This window comes from Archocentrus centrarchus, chromosome 11 (assembly GCF_007364275.1).
Source record: "Archocentrus centrarchus isolate MPI-CPG fArcCen1 chromosome 11, fArcCen1, whole genome shotgun sequence".
In the NCBI taxonomy this organism is placed as follows: Eukaryota; Metazoa; Chordata; class Actinopteri; order Cichliformes; family Cichlidae; genus Archocentrus; species Archocentrus centrarchus.
In genome coordinates, this window is record NC_044356.1 from 25179753 (window position 1) to 25196673 (window position 16921).

Here is a 16921-nt window from a genome sequence, read left to right on the forward strand (position 1 = left end):
ATTGTACAACATACATCTTTAATGACTTAAAAAGAAAAAAACAACAAGAATTGGATGCACAAGTTTGAATTTATTTTTGCATTCTTTAATCCCACACAGGGTGAAAATTATGCATACAGCCTCAAATATGTACATGCACACCTACTAATGTTTGGTTAAGTGTCCTTCAGCAAGTTACACCTCGATCAGATCCTTTTGGTTGCTATCAACAAGCTTCTGGCATAATAATGGTTTCATATTTGACCACTGGCACAGGCCTGGCTTTTAAGCATAGTGCACAAATTTTCAATAGGGCTCTGGTCCATTCATTGTCTGGAGCCTATCCCAGCTGCCATAGGGCAAGAGGTTGGGAACACCCCGGCTAGGTCACCAATCCATCACAAACGCAGTTTATAAACTGAAGTAAACTAAATTATCAGCTGCCACCTGCTATAAAGAAAAGTTACCGAAGCTGACAGTTTCTTTGCTGACAGCAAAGCAAACAAATGAAGAAGATGTAAAAGTAGCCTAAATCATGCCTAGTGTGTTCACGCAGCGGGGATAATGTAAAATGATCAAACTAATTATTCGAAAGCTATACAGAATCGACGAGAGTCTCACTGCACTAAACTCCAGCATATGGGTTTTGTGTTTTCTTTTACATATTCTCGTGCGTTTGCACAAACACAGAAGCACGTTCTTATTACGCGTGCGTAATTATTGCAAAAGCAGCACAGTTATCTTACGAAATCTGTGTCATAACACTCGCACTCTGCTGCGCTTCAGGCTGCGTTTTGAGTGCGCTGCACCTTTAAACTGCAGGCGTGGCTCTCCTACTACGACCCGCCTTTTATGCAGAATAGCCAACGCTCCTTCCCCCGGATCATATAGTGCAGTAGTCTGCAAAGAAAGTGACCACAGCTAAAACCTATCCAGCCCTAAGAGCAGTGGGACTGCGACCAAACGGATTCATTCACCCCAGTGACCGTGTACCACCTGAGAAAGACGCCAAACAGAGCAGCGGGAAAGCTCGCGTTTGAAGCAGATTACTTGGAAGGGAATCACTGTGGCTGCTTCTGCTGCTTTTTTGGGGGGGGAGGGCAGTTGCGCACGGCGGATCTATGAAGACACGGGCAGGTTTTTCACTCTCGACACCAGGTAAAACTCCTCACAGCTAATACACAACAGCATATGTGGATGTTTTAAGATAATAATTAAATTACTGAAAGTTTTTTTTTTTTTGTTGTTGTTTTTTTTGAGGGGGAGGGTGGGAGGGATGAAGAAGCTGCATTTCCAGCGCGCCCTGTACTTAATTAATTGATCGGCTTTGTAGTCGCAGCTGAATTCCTTGAGCTTGATAAGGAGTTGAGCCGAGGAGGAGCCAAATAAACTACTACTTTACATACGACTTTCCCGTCTGAACAGCTTCGCTTGCGGGCAGGATGGCTACCTGTCTATCCAATTAATCTATTTCAGGCTTATTTAATCACTGTTTTGTGCTGAGCAGTCAACGGAACCCCCTTGACCCCCCCCCATCCCCATCCCCATCATCAGCCTACTACTAAAACAGTGTTATGTAATGAAACAGTTGCGAAACTTTAACTTCTCAGCAGCTGAAACAGAGCGGTGTTTTCAACCTGGCGGCGTGTGAGCGCAGATTCTTTATGGGGCATTTATGCCTGAAAATCAGTGTTTCCCATCATACTGTGACCTGATGCGGACTTTACTGATTAACAAACAAGTTTCTGGTGCTTAAGGTGACCGGTTACACTTTCCTTTTTTTTTGGTTTGGTTTTAATTCCTCAAAGACAGGACAGTATTTACATGGACAAACTATATCATTATCTAATAGGCAGTGATGCGTGAAAACAGCTGCATTATGCATTACCACAGGATTAACCCGTGCCCCCCCCCCCCAAAAAAAAGGACACACTGTTATTATTTTGATGAGAATGAGGCTCAGTTGTGATACAGCTGTCGGCTCTGTGTGTCTCTGCAGACAGTGGGAACAAGGAGTGATTCACCCCGCTGCCTACAGCCCCCATGCCGGGCATTAGCTCCACCGCGCCTCGTTATGAAAACTGGGACATGGACCACCTCGACCACTACCAACATTATTTCTACGACTACCACGACCCGGACGAGGATTTCTTCAAGTCCACAGCGCCCAGCGAGGACATATGGAAGAAATTCGAGCTGGTACCGACCCCGCCCATGTCCCCTATCCGTGCGGTGGAGGGGTCGGGCAGGGTCGGACTGCTTTACCCGTCTCTCGGGGACAAGCTGGAGTGGGTGTCCCAGTTCTTGGGGCAGGAGGATGAACAACAACAACAGCAGCAGCAGCTGGATGTGCCGTGCAAGCTGTCTACGACCAATGACTCGTTCGGGAACTTGAGCTCCATCATCATCCAGGACTGCATGTGGAGCGGCTTCTCGGCAGGACAGCAGCTGGAGAGAGTTGTAGGGGAGCGCTACGCTTCCTGTCCCGGGACTGGAGTGGCTACCAAAGTCGCGTCCGGGTCTGCCGTTACATCCCCTGGGAGAGTGCAGGGTGCCTGCGCCGACTCGGCGGCCCTCAGCGGCTTGGCTGCGGACTGCGTGGACCCCGCTGCGGTTCTCACTTTCCCATTAACCACCGGCTGCAAGAAACAAGTGTCCTCTGGTTCCGAGTCACACACCGACTCTTCAGGTCAGTAACAGCTGAAATACACTGATACACGTATCCGACATGTAGCTTTTCTGTGAAGTTGTCCCGATGTTTGTAGATTATATCCTACAGGAATGCCACCGTGATATTTAACAGGTAGTTTGGTGTCCATAATAACGCCTCGAGATAGTTTCCTGTGGTGTTTCCATGGCATGCCTGTAATTTTCAAAAAAAAAAAAAAAGAAAAAATGACTAGAGCCTGCACTGTAACTTCCAAATCTGCCCATTCAAATTTTATTCATGTCACTTTTTTTGCTTGCCTGTAACAATGACTTTATGTATTTCTAAATGACCTAGAATGTAGGCTTTTTTTTTTTTTTTAACTAATTTAGTCAGTATTTTTGCTTAGGTTAGCCACTGTGTCAGTAATGGCTGGCATGGCACATGATGACTGCATTGCGTTACCTTGGTGCATGCAACACATGCTTCAAGCCCAGAGAGCGACACACCCATTGAAACATCTGCTGCTTGGCAGGGTTCCAGCAGACCAGCTGCTACCTCTCCCTGCTCCTCCACTCTGACTTATGATAACAATATCCTCTCCGCCAGCTCCCAGCCTCAGATCTGACATGAATTCAATAAAGAGTACTCATTATGGGAACTTTATGTAACAGGGAAGGGGAGGGGAGGAGGAAAACTATCCCCTCCTTTTTAGTTATTCTGTCTAGCCTAAATTTTTCCTGACACAAGACCTACTTTTTTTCCATTTTTTTTTTTTCCCGCCCCCCACACCCCAAACCCATATGATTGAGTTTGGTATGTAGGCTGTCATGTGATGGCGAGTTCGGAGCGTGCATAATGGTGTGTGGAATGCCACAAAGGGAACTTGTTGCTGCATTCCTCCCCTCAACAGGCTGCAGCGCCAATTGTGTCAGTGGGTGTATTCTGTCCGAGCCAGCCCGGTCTGTGAATGGGAGCGGGGATTAGCCATTTAAGAGGTCGGCTAGGCCTGCAGAATCCTTTTTTGACATGAGTTTCACATCGTTCCAGGGAGAGAGATGAGCTCGAGGAGAATGAGCAAGTCTAGGAAATAAATGTGTGTTTAAGCTTCAATAAACAGCCATTATAGGGTCACTCTGGAGAATTCATCCTGTATGCTTTTGTAATATGAGACTTACTTTTGGTGTGAATGCTGCTGAGGATAATAGATGAGGTCACCTTACTCCAAGTTTTTTCTGTTCTCTTTACTGTGATGTTAATATGAATTCTGAGTGGAGTTACTTAAGAGTGTCCCAGGAGTCTACTGTTTGCAGGAATCAAATCAACAGGAACTTTTCCTCTTTTCCACTTCACTAAACAGCAACAAATGGTTTTGCAGCACTTGATTATTAGTCAGCTCCTTTTAACAAGTTGAAGAAGCACCTGAGTGCTTCATAACCCAACCTGTCTCTACCTGTAATACTCAGTCTATACACATGAATGAAAAGGGGGAATTTCCACTCAGGGAGCTGACCTAATGCAGTGATGATTCAGAGCTTGCTTGAGTGAGAGAGAGATCACGGAGGTTTCGTGAGGCTCTGTGAATTTCATTTTCACAGAAGCATTTAATTGGCCTGAGGAGGCAGGAGGCTACAGTGAGCGTATCCAGTGAGGTCGCTCACCTCAGCTGGCATTTTAAGTCTTAAGCACGTCACTTTTTTTTTTTTTTTTAAAAAAAGGACACACTTATTGAATTACAATTTTCTTTTCAGATGATGAAGATGACAAAGACGAGGATGAAGAGGAGATTGATGTGGTTACAGTGGAGCACAAGCAGCAGCGCAAACCCCGCCGACTGGTCAACACCCGCAAGCCGGTGACCATCACGGTGCGAGCTGACCCTCTCGACCCCGGTATGAAGCGTTTCCACATTTCCATCCACCAACAGCAGCACAACTACGCTGCCCCCTCCCCGGACACTCTGCCGGCAGTGGCCGAGCCGCCGCGGAAGAGGATTCGGCAGGAGGCGTCCACTCAGGCGACACCACCTCCCCAGAACTCTAATTCCCATCAGCCCCGGCTCGGCCACGCCCCACTGAACTTGGACAGCAGAAAGCCTCACATGACCGTGCCCAGGTCAGAGTCGCCTAACCTCAGCGCCTCCTCTCCTCCTTCCGCTACCTCGCCATCATCTCCTCCCTCCTCCTCTTCTTCCTCCTCATTGCATCCCCAGAGCTCTCCCTCAAAGCCCTCCTTCTTCTCCCACCTCTCCAGCCCCCAATCATCTGACTGCGAGGACACCGACAAACGCAAGGCGCACAACTTCCTCGAGCGCAAGCGGCGGAACGACCTGCGCTCGCGTTTCTTGTCGCTGCGGGATGAGATCCCGGGCTTAGCGGACTGCCCCAAGACTCCCAAGGTGGCCATCCTGACTCGAGCCACTGAGTACCTGCAGCAGCTGCATGCCAGCGAGAGGCAGAAGGCTCAAGAGAGGAAGCAGCTGAAAGCCAGGCAGCTGCAGCTGCTGCAGAGACTGGCGCAGCTCAAACGCTCCTGAATCACCTCACATGTACACTCAAAGAACTGAATGGGACTCCATGAAGAAGATACACTAATGTTCACTGGGAATAGTGCGGGTGGATTTCTTTTTCTTTGTTTTTGTGGTTTGCACATTAGCTTCTGAGTGACTGACGAGGCCACAAGCCGTCATGACAGCAATCTTGGGGACTGATTGCACGGGGCATCTTAAGGGCACATTAATATATCCGTGGGCTTTTGCTTTAGGTTTGTCCAACTGTTTGATTTTCCCCTCATTTAAAAAAAAAAAAAACAAAACAAAAAAAACTTCCAAACTGTTGCTTGCTACAGGAAAGCCTGCCATGTTTGTTTGATAAAGTGCTGCACAGGTCAGATGCCTCCTTGATTGTGATGGGCGCTTGTTGTGCTGTGATGTCTCCTCCTGAACTTTCTTTGTATGGACTTAGGCTCAGCTTGAATTCTATAAGTTGCACACTTTCTCCTGCCTTGTTCTCTTCTTCCCTCTCACTCATTTTCCACAAACCTCTTCCCTATTCTTTCTTTTCTTCACCCCCCAGCTTCTGGCCAGTCTGAGACACTGAAAAGTTAATGATACAATATTATTGTGCACGTCTTGAACAGATAAAGTCCCAACTTCTCTGCTTACAGGTTCCAATTGTAACCTTTGGTATCTCCCTCGTGCGTCAGAAATGTTTGGAAAGTATCAACTCGCTCGTTGTAACAGCCTTGTTTTTGTTTTTTTGTTTTGTTTTTTTGGTAGTGTTATTCGGAGAAGATGAAATTGAGATTCATCCTAATATTCATGCAAAGAAATGTGCAAAAGCACAAGATTTCCCCGTGTTTGTTATTGTGCCATGGAGACCAGCCAGAAGATGAATGTCAGCATCCATTAATTAACTAAAAGAAACTTTCAAAGAATGGCCTGATTGAACTCTGTCAAATGCCTGGAGGTGAAGCCCACTGAGTTTCAGCTGTATATTTCTTTCATCTTGCTGTCTCATGTTATATCTGTACTTTTTTGCTGTCTTTGCATTTGATGTAATGCCTTTAGAAGCCTTTCAGTGTATGTAGACTGTTCAGTTGGATGTTATGTATATAGTACACTTCCTGTACAGTCCCTTCAAACCAAATCCAGAGCTGTCTACTATATTCACCCTAGTTTTTGTTCGGCCCCGCGTCCTAAACGGGGGGCCAAGCTTGCTGGCTTTTCAAAGATAACTCAAAGCTTCTATTTTTGTTAATAAAATGATTATTTAAAAAAAAAAAAAAAAAAAGTCAAAATAAAACACTTTGAACTTTGATCACACTAGTCACTTTGTCACAATGTTTTTTGTTTCTTTCCTTTTTTTTTTTTTTTTAAAAAGTCTACTTGTTTTACTGTTCATTACCGTTTCTGCAGTTTCTTTATTTGTAAAAGTCAGATCTGACAAAAGTTTTATACTATATTTTCCTACCAAGTTGTGTTTCAGTGTGAGCTAATGACTGTTTTTGGTTGTCACAGTGGGCTGGCCTTTATTGGTGGTTATGTGCTGAAAATTGGCATGTGTGCTCTGCCTTCTCTGTCTGGATTGGAAAGCACCTGAAAGCTCCCGGATTTCTTTTTTTTTTTTTTTTTTTTTTTTTTTCCCCCCTCTAATCCAATCACTGTAGCTGCAGCACTCTCTTAGAGCTAGCGTGGGTGGTGTGGAGGGTGTGAGGACTTAAGAGGATCTACCGATTTAAACTTCTGGCTGTGTGTAGCCTTTAGTGACCTTAATGTCAGTGCTTTCTCTCTGCTTTTTTGCAAGCCTGGCGCTGCCTGTTGTCCCATAAGCCATGGGACAGAACACTGTAGCCCCGGATCTAGTACTGTAAATGATGAGTAGCATGCCCTGCTTTACCAGCTCTCAGGAAAATCCATGTAGCCTGTAGGTCTTGTGTTAGGGCCATCAGGCTGTGCTTGAGGGGGCAGGAAAAAAAAGCCTTGTTATAATAACATGCTGTTTATAATACAACCTCAGGAGCCACCACAGACGAGAGAAAGTGGGCATTAGATCAGAGGATTGATGGAGTTGGTTGAAGAATTAATCATTTGTGCTTTCCTGCTTCCTCCTTAAGTAATGCTCATTAATTCAGCACAAACCACCAGTAAACCTGTTCAGGGTTTTTTTTGCCAGTAGGGCGCACCCATAGCAGTGGTTTACATTTTTTTTTTCCTTCTAATTTGTGACTTGCGTTGGTCACTGGTTTCTGTCGTGGCACAGTCAGAGTAGCAGTGAACATTGCTTTCTTTAGGAGTTCAATTATGGTGATTTCTTTAATTTAATTTAATTTTTTTTCTTGGAGCCTTGTCTCGGCACTTTTTTTTTCTGTACCTCATAAGCCTCAATGTATGAAGAAATAGTCAGAAAATTAATAAATTCCACAGTTTGACTTCAGAAATGGATTGTTTGTCTCTTTGACTCAAGAAAAAGCATCTTTTAGCTATTCTTATATAACAGCAGCTAGCTGCCCAGTGTCAGAAATATGAAGCTAAAGTCTGCTGTTATCCCATCCCTGCCCTCAGAGAGCCAATCAACAGCTGAAACAAGAAACTCATTAGCCAGTCAGTGTTTCTGCACTGATGTATGTAGTCCAGGTGCACAACAGTGGCAGGCATATCTCTCTTCTCATCATAGTAAAAATGTGGGTAATTGTACTTTTTAACTTTTTTCAGTTCTTTTTTTTTTTTTTGTACCCAGAATCTGAGCTGTCTGAGTATTTGGAGGAGCAGCAACACAGTCTGTCAGAAATTAGTATGAAGTTGTAATGTGGTGAAATTGTGCCCACGCAGACTGTAGTACAACCCGAGCAAGAAGCCTTTAAAGTCTTATTTTGGGGGCAAAGTTATCACACATTTGAACACTTTTTTTAAAATCAGATTTCACTGGAATTTCTATACTTTTTTTATGTTCCAGTTAACACGGAAATTAAAGTTGTGACCCTCACCCAATTCAGTTAGATCGAGGATTAACGTAGACCTGGCTGCCAAGTTGCAAACTTTCTTTCAGAAGGCGTTTCCTATTGTTGGGTACGGACAACATCATAATTTTCAGAATTTTAGCTTTCTACAACACAACAGATTTAAAATGAAAAATTTAAGATGCAATCAAAGAGCAAGTATTTTTGTTCCAGCGGCTCAAATGCAGTTGGACACCACACTCATGTCTTTGTTTTTTGTTTCTCTTCGTTTACTGGGCAGAGAAAAAGGTCAGGGGTTGATTCCAAGTGTGAACTCACAATATAGTCTCAGCATACGCAACATCCAACTGTAATACACACACCTTGTGTTTCTGTTAAACCACCTGTATGAGTGAGCACAGTGTCCCTCTCCCTCTCCTCATCCACTGTTTGTTCTAAGCGGTCTCCAGGGTAACACTTGCTGGCATCCTCACCATGGCAACAAGCGTCTTTGCTCACTGCTGCAGAGCTCTGGCAGTTTCCATAGAAACAATGCCAACTATGCTGTAAAATGTATCTGCAAAGCATCGCACAGGCATCCCAAATGTAACGAGCAATCTGATAGGTGCAAAAATACAGCCTCTTTTACCTTTGTGACATCTTACAGGCTGGCTGTTTAGCAGAGCTGGACGGAACTGGCAGGTAAAACAGTTTAATTTACAACTGCAGCAAGACTGAACAGGTCAAATGAAATAAATACATAAATAAATACATAAACAATAATAATAATAGCCCATCAACGTTGCCACAGTAACGGCTCCCCGTTGCTCGGCAACAGAACCCTCCTCTCGTCTCCCACGCTCACAGCGCATGCGCGCGGTCGTCAGCTGGGCGCCGAGGAGGCAGCATCATGGCGGCTTCCACTCTGAGCGTGCAGGGTGCTCTGCGGAGAGCGATGGTCCCGTCTTTGGTGGTGATTTTAGGAGCTACCGGGACCGGCAAGTCTAAGCTGGCGATCGAGATCGGAAAACGGCTTCAGGGAGAAATAATCAGCGCCGACTCAATGCAGGTAGGAGCACGAGGAAGTGCGCAGGGGAGTCCTTGACACGGCAGCCATTATGCTTCAGATGACCCTCGGGTGGTTGGAATAATTCGAGAAAGGCAGCGCAAAACGTAAAAAAATTAACAAATTAATAAGGCAGAGCTGAATTCAGAGCAGCAGCATGTCACGTAAGGTGGTGCTGACTGATGGAGAATACGCAGAAAACCAGACATGACTGCGCCTGATAGCTGGCGGCAGGAAAATAAAGCGCGCAGACGTGAAAATGACAGGGCAGTTTCTTTATGATGAGACGTTCCCTGTATCATCGTTAGTATCAGATGTGTATGAGCAGCAGAGGGGTCAATGCTTTATAACAAGTCTGATCTGCTTTAGCTTTGGCCTGTAGGGTCCATAGGCTGTATATAAAAGATGGACACAATCAGCTTGACGTCACCCTGTGGTTTCTGAATGCATTTTAAAACATCAGCAATGGTGCTTTGGCGGTTTTTGGAGTCAGGAGTGACCATGTTTGTACAAGAGGCTGAAGCGCTACGCTTGCTAGCATTAGCTGACAGCATAAACTACTAAGGTACAACCTGCTAATTCGAGCTTATCAGCACAAGTTAATAAAGTTGCAGAATTTCACCAAAACGGAAGCACAAACCTCTCAGTTTTTCTGTGACTCACAATAGGTCATAATAATATTCCAAACTGCACTTAAAATGCAGGTATGAATATAAAAGCACCAAAACCACAAATACAGTGCAGTGGCGCAACCTAGCGCAGGTGAAGCTGCTGGTGTTGGCTTACTTGTCAATATAAGCGACCGCTCTGCTTACTTTAAGAAACAAAATAGAAAAAAAAAATGACCACCTCTAAAGTTTTCTGAATGTTGAAATTAGCTGCAAAGAAACCAAAATTGTCTCCATAACTGTTAAAGTTTTGTAGCTGAATTTGAGCATTTCTAACATGTGCATCTCAGCATTAGTGTGTGCTGAGATGCACAGAGCTTTTATAATTAAAAGTCAGGTGTTCATTTTTACTCATTTATTTGCAACTAGCGAAGTACCCGGTGCATGTTTGTAACAGAAAGTTATGCTTACCAGTTAGTGATGCATCTTTGTAGAGAGACCACGGCCGAGATATTTGATGGCTCACACACCCCTTAAAAAATGACAGGCCTGACAATAAGGCATTAAACATTACTCAAGGAACTGAGCAACAGATAATTATACTCAGGTCCCTCCATTATTGTTTATTAATACTTATTTTTGTATGTTTCACTCGCCTTTGGCTGGCTCCGATCTGCTACTGATAGCATGCACAGTCGCTGTGACGTTAACAAAGCCCTAAACAAAACTATATTTATACTGGGGGAATTCATGGGCAGAAAACGCCTTTAAAAACAGCTTCCCCATGCACTTGCATTTGTTCTTCTGCACCATAAACATGTTTGCATACATGAAGTCCCCATTCGCAAAGATTTCAATACCACGCACGTGGCCGATCTCCAGAAGGAGCGAGGCAAAAAAAGACCATTCCCTCTTATATTATAGATAACAGTGAAAATGATGCTTTGAGGGATGCACTCAGGTGGCAGCGGAGATATTGTGTCTGCAGTGAAGACTTTGGCAGGGAGAGCATCATCAGAATGATGTTGTTTGGGATAACGCCAAAAAAATGAAAGGTCCAAATGAAGGCAGTCAACAGAGTAGTCTATCCTTATGTGCTGAAGGTGGAGAAGCACAGGAAAAACTACATGTGGAAAATGGTAATTAGTGCAGCTGCTGCGCCGCACCTGACTCATTGATAAGAAAGGTAGTACGAGTCAGGTTTGGAGGTACTTTGTATTTGAGGTGGCTGGCCAAGAGGTGATAATAGATTTGCAAAAGACAATATCCAAATTTTTTTTTTCAGACCAAGGGATGAAATACTTCCAATTTCCACCTGAAAAACCAACATCTTGGGGTGAATGCATTTCAATTCAACATCCAGCAAAGTATTATCCTTATGTTATCCTGAGAACAGCTTCCTCCCACAGCTTCCTCCCACAGTTAGGTTTAACTGGGTTAGGTTTAACTGGTGGTTGTAAATTGCTAATAGGTGTGAATGTGAGTGTGAATCGTTGTCTGTCTCTCTGTGTTGGCCCTGCGACAGGGTGGCGACCTGTCCAGGATGTACGCAGCCTCTCACCCTATGGCAACTGGGAAAGCGTCCAGCCTCCCCACAACCCTGAGTTGGATAAGCAGAAGAAAATGAGTGGGTGGGTCGGTGGATGGATGGATGGATGGATGGATGGAGACAGCTGGAACTGCTATTCCATGTTTTTACTGGCTAACATTATATAAATGTTTGAGCTAATGTAATGTAACTAACATTATACCTTGTAGTATTAATATTAGTAGGCAACTATTCATTTTATTTAGTATCAAACTGATTATTGAGAATTGTGTAATTATTATGTAGGAATTGGTAACAACTACCACATTTCTGGTATCATGATATCCCTAATGCAGCTATGGAGAGGCAACAAAAGAAGCTTCGGAAAGTTGCTGTACTGGAAACAGGCACGGAGCAACTGCAAATTATATTTGTTCAAATCAAAGTGCATAATGGTGGCGCTGTAAGGCTGATGAAGTGCAAAGTTGTTTGGCGATTTATAGAAATCTGTGCAAGAACACAATTAAAGATTCACTGTTTTACATCAGGACGTCATTTGTTTTATTAAATTCTGAGAGAGGCTGTTGTATTCACAGCTTGTTGTGAGTTTGCCGGGTAGCAGCCCACTTGTAGAACTGTAATCATATTACATGTGTTTTCTTGACTTAGTGGCATTGTAGAAAATCAACTGTTTTTGCTGACGGCTTAAATTTTTATGTGGACTGCGGAATGTGCATTTTCAGTTAAACTGAAGCGTGTCAAAAAGTTGCACGCTGACCTCTGATTGAATCAGTTGTCCATCCATTTTCCTAATTGCTTATCCAATTCAGGGTTACGGGGAGGATGGAGCCTGTCCCAGCTGTCACAGAGCGATAGGCGCGCCACTCCCTGCAAAGGTCACCAGTCTGTTGCAGTGCTGAGGTGATTCTCATGTCAGTGTGGCCTTTAGTCAAACTGAGTTTGCTAGCCCTTCTCTAAAGAGAACCCAAAATGTGGTTATAAGAATGTTAGTGGTTCTGTTAGTGTCTTTTATGGTTAATATAGTCAGTATCAGAGCTGTATACTGTACTGACAACCCTGTGCACTTTGACTACTGTGTGTGTGTGTGTTCTTGTATCACTCATGTTCTTAAACTTTAAGCTGATTTTGATTTAAGGCTTGGTGGAAGTAAGGTTTAGGTTGGGCATGGGCAAGTAGTGGTTGCTGTCAGTCTTAAGGAAATGAATGTGAATGGGTGTAATATCCTCTGTAGTGATGAAGACGTGGCTCTTCTTGTGTGTGTGTGTGTGTGTGTGTGTGTGTGTGTGTGTGTGTGTGTGTGTGTGTGTGTGTGTGTGTGTGTGTGTGTGTCAAAGCAGTGACATTTAAAATCTCTCACGCTTGTGTCATCCCCTCACCTCTCTCTCAGCCCCTCCCTGCCTTTTGGTTCTCAGGCTCTGTTGCCACAGCAACCACAAGGTGGATTCACTTGAAAGGAAAAGGTTGGGTACAGGTTTGAGTCTGGGTCACATTATAGAACAGAAATGCATGAAACCCCCCCCCCCCCCCCATACACACAAAACTCCAGCTATCCACAAATGCCGGTGTCCTGCGGGGCTTTCTGTGATTCGGTAACTAATCACATCTTCCATCACCTTCCCCCATCTCCACCTCCCCCACCTGCCTCTTGATGTGCATTGTCCTTGAGAGTGTCTGTCCCTGTGGGGAGTGCCTCTTCCAGCAGTCACCTGGCATTGGGTAAACTGGGTTACACTAATAACATTTCAGCCCAGAATATCTCAACAACCAGCAGCTCTGGTGGAGAGAAACAGTGGCCTAGTTACAGCGCGGCAGTCGCATCCACAGCCTCCACAGTATCTGGCCTTGTTGCCTCCTGTCAGTGTGTGTGATGGCGAGAGAAAGCAGGAGAGACATGCAGACATGGAGCGAGTGAGAAAGAGACTGCTTATGTGAGAATGGGGCTGTGTATAGGCTAGAGCGGGCCTGTGTTGTCTTTGGGATAGGAAACAGTCTGGGCTTGTTTGGGAGAAAGCAGCATTGTGCTGAGCTGGTGCATATTCAGCGCCGTGCTACGCCGGACCCAGCAGCTGAGAGTGAATGGGCACGCTGTGACCACTGGGAAGTGCCTATTGTCCCATGGAGAATTGGTTCCCACACTCCCTAACACTCCTATTGTGTTTCTTCACCCCCCCCCCCTCCCGACCACAGCCCGGGGCCCCCAACCCACAGTTCATTGGACATGTAGGGGGATATTATTCACTCATTAAATGAACATGCTATCCGTGGCAAACACACAAGCGCCTCGCTGTACTGTCACTGAATGAGGCTCTTCCGAATAGCGTGAACCCTCGGTTCCCAAAGTTGGGTTCAGGGACCAGCAGAGGTCCTTCAGCAAGAAAATTTGGAATCGGTACAACTGATTTTAATTTTTACAACCTTCATTGCTCCTATCATCTCACCGGGTGTCTGAGAAGTCTTAAATTAGCCAGTTATTTAAAGTTTTGCACAGAGAGAACCTCAGGTGCACATGTTCGGTATTAGATTATTCCAGAACTAGGTTAGTAGTGCATTACAGCATATGTTTTGCTAAATTTAACTGGACTTGATGCCCTTTTGCATTTCATTTTCTGAGGTTCCTTTTCTGGTAGCGGTTGCAGAGACCAGGCTAGACAATTTTCTCCTTTTCTGTCTAATCCACTGGTTACATTGACCTTTAATTCAAGTAAGTTAAATTAAAAAGGTCTTCAGGGGCTTAAATTTGGCTTTTTAATTTGATCATTAATCCACTGTGGCAAGGGTGTGTGTATATGAATGTGTACATGCATACTTTCTGAAAATAAGTAACAATAACAAAACAAAGAAACTTTATAATAGAACCCTCATCTGCAAACTCTTTATTTACCAAGCATTTTGTGATAAATAAATGGTGATGCAGTGGTAGCTGGTAGTCTTTATTCTGCTCTGCAGTGCCAGGTGAGCTTAGTGTAGCCACACATGAAACAGTTCTTCAGCTGATGTTAGTTTATTTCCAGTTGCATATCCTCCAGTTGGCGCAGCTCTTCAGAACAGAGGTACTGCCATCACTCCAGTCCAAGACAGTGGAGCTGGAGTTCCTTGAGATGATTCACTCTTTGAAGAAGAGCAACAGGATTGTCCCCTAGTAAATTTGTCACAAATAGCGTCCTTCTCTCTGACTGATTAAAAAAGTAAATAAAAATGCTAAATGAGTTGCCAGAGATACTCAGGCTGCTGTTAATAGTGGGTCTGTATCCACAAAGCGCAGTGTTTGTGCAGTTATACATTCCTTGGGGGCTGTTGAAGGATAGGAGGTAACGTAGGAGTTTATGGTGGAAAACTGCAGCACAGAGATCCTCTCTTAGAGAGAGAGAGAGACGACTCCTGAGTAAACCCGAAGGATCAAATTTAACTCCTTAACTCTCATTTCATTGAGAATATTTTTATTCAGCTCTCAGTAACGACTGACAAAATATCAAACTGCAGGGCGCCTCTTCAACCTAACTTGCCAATTTCTCAATGTTCTTTGAATCTTGGTGTTTTGTGCCCGTTTTGTGTGTTTACTCCCTGCTTTTTGTGAGTTGTGGCTTATGTTTGTGCAGCTGCTTTGCTCCTTTGCAGGGCTGACTGGTTCTAACTTAACAGCAACCTCTGCATAAATAGTGGCACCCACAGATGGTTCAATAGCAGGCCGTCGACAGCTGCTCTCAATTCCATCAAATACGCATCCCAGCAGTGGAGCGCTCTGAGTAAGGGTTTAGATAATAATGTTGGTCTAAGCTGTGATGTAAGAATGAGAATGTGAAAAGGCAGAGCATGTAAAAGTTTCCCTCTAGAGAGGAGAAACGTATTCATGCGCTACTGTTGCACTGATTGGGCGTGATGCAGAATTTAATTGGTTCAGTCAAGCTTTTGATGAGCTGCAACAGGCAGACATTTGTTAATCAAGTGTCACCTCAGGGGAGAGGATGATTTATCAGGGCATCGCTCATTGACAGCACTTTGCAGGGCATTATTGTAATAAGGAACTGTTGACATGGTCAGTGGCAGTAAGGAGGTAGACTGAGATTCATAGGAAACATTAGATCTTGAAGCTTTGTTCTTATGCTGCCTGTTTTGCTGTGTCGCATTATATCAGTGTAAAGGACTGTGGAGCTCTCTGTTCATTTCTAGTGCCACTGTGCACACTGCCCATGGTTTTAGTCAACATTATGTCTCCCTGTGTTTGCGTGGTTTTTCCCCGGGGACTCTGGTTTCCTCCCACAGTCCAAAGACATGCAGTTAGTGGGGTTAGGTTAACTGGTGATTTTAAATTGCCCACAGGTGTGAATGGTTGTCTGTACACCCTGCGCAGTCGCACTATGACAGCTGGGATAGCCCCCCTCTGGCAACCCTGAAAAGGACGAGCGATGGATGGATGCATGGATGGATTCATTCATTCATTCATTCATTCATGCATGAGATATGTTTGTGGTTCTTGTACAACAAAGATGTGGATATTTAATTTTTCCCAGCTAAATTTCAGTGCACTGGTAAGTTTTAAGAAACAACAGAGACATTACAAGAGGCAGACATGGCATTCAAAGAACCCTTAATAGAAAATTATGGAGGAATTCTGTAAGGATAGTGGTTGTCCCACTTCCTGCTCCCAAAGAGCCAACAAGGATCCAACCCAAGAAACATATCAGTCAGTTGTTTTGCTGGCCCGTGCACATAGTGGAAGTCCAGGCCACGATAGCTTCAGCTGTCTGGTGGCAGGTATAGCTTCCCGTTATGGAAGCAAAGCTGCAGACAGATGTTGTTTTTGTTGGCTAATTGTATCTGTAAGGTGAATTAGCATGGTGTTTGTTTATAGCTCTGGTAGAACGAGTCCGAGACATTTAAGGGGTGTCCACACAGGAAGCAGATGACGAGGAGGTGTGGAGGAGGACCTGCTGCGGGTTGGTGTGACAGAAGAGCATGTTAGGGATAGGGTGAGATGGAGGCAGCTGATCCACTGTAGCGGCCCCTAAAGAGAACAGCTGACAGACGAAGAACGCCATGCAAAACCACCGATACAATGTTGCTAATACTAAAGGTTCAAACAAAGTTTGTGCACATGTTGGTGCGCACTGATTATGATATTTTTAATCTGTTACGTCATGTTGTTGTTTATTCACCCCTTTTTGTACGAGGGAAACCACTAAAAAAAAAAATAACTGACCTCTTTTAAAGCCTTTCAGCTCTTCATCACGCTCCCTTTGAACTCTCACCCATCGCAAAATGCAGCAGATAAATACAAGCCCTCCACGCGGGTGAATGTGCAGATCAGTCAGCAGCGGCACTGTGTGCTGATACGATTAGTTCAGATTTTTGTGCGCGAGCAGATTTCTCACGCTTACTCACAGTCGCATGTTGGGTTGGATTTACTAATAACATATTGTCTCCAGAAAATACTGCAGGGTGTAAAGAGGGAGCTAGCACTTGAATGTGTGAGGGCGTGCCTTGTGGGGGGGGTTAACAGGTCGTGCACGTGTCGTATATTTCGTGTTGTCTTTTGGAAGCGTTGTCAGCCGGTGACCCTTTACCTCGTTCGCGTCTGAAAGAAGGTGCTGCTGTGTTTCATTTAAGGACGGCATGAGCGGTGAAAGGGAGGATGATTT

The 16921-nt window shown here is 44.5% G+C and overlaps 2 protein-coding genes across 2 annotated transcripts in view; both read left to right on the forward strand.

Annotated features, from left to right (window-relative positions):
- Positions 1-885: 885 nt before the first annotated feature.
- On the forward strand, positions 886-6732 carry myclb (MYCL proto-oncogene, bHLH transcription factor b). The gene is made up of 3 exons (XM_030741534.1): positions 886-1137; positions 1979-2668; positions 4378-6732. The coding sequence occupies exons 2-3, from the start codon at positions 2023-2025 to the stop codon at positions 5160-5162; spliced, it is 1431 nt and encodes a 476-aa protein (XP_030597394.1). The 5' UTR covers positions 886-1137; positions 1979-2022; the 3' UTR covers positions 5163-6732.
- A 2223-nt stretch (positions 6733-8955) lies between these two features.
- The window catches only part of trit1 (tRNA isopentenyltransferase 1), a 43006-nt gene continuing 35040 nt past the window's right edge, over positions 8956-16921 (forward strand). Inside the window, exon 1 of the mRNA XM_030741080.1 lies at positions 8956-9131. Within this exon, the coding sequence (XP_030596940.1) occupies positions 8973-9131 (159 nt within the window). The 5' untranslated portion in view covers positions 8956-8972. The remainder of the gene's footprint in view (positions 9132-16921) is intronic.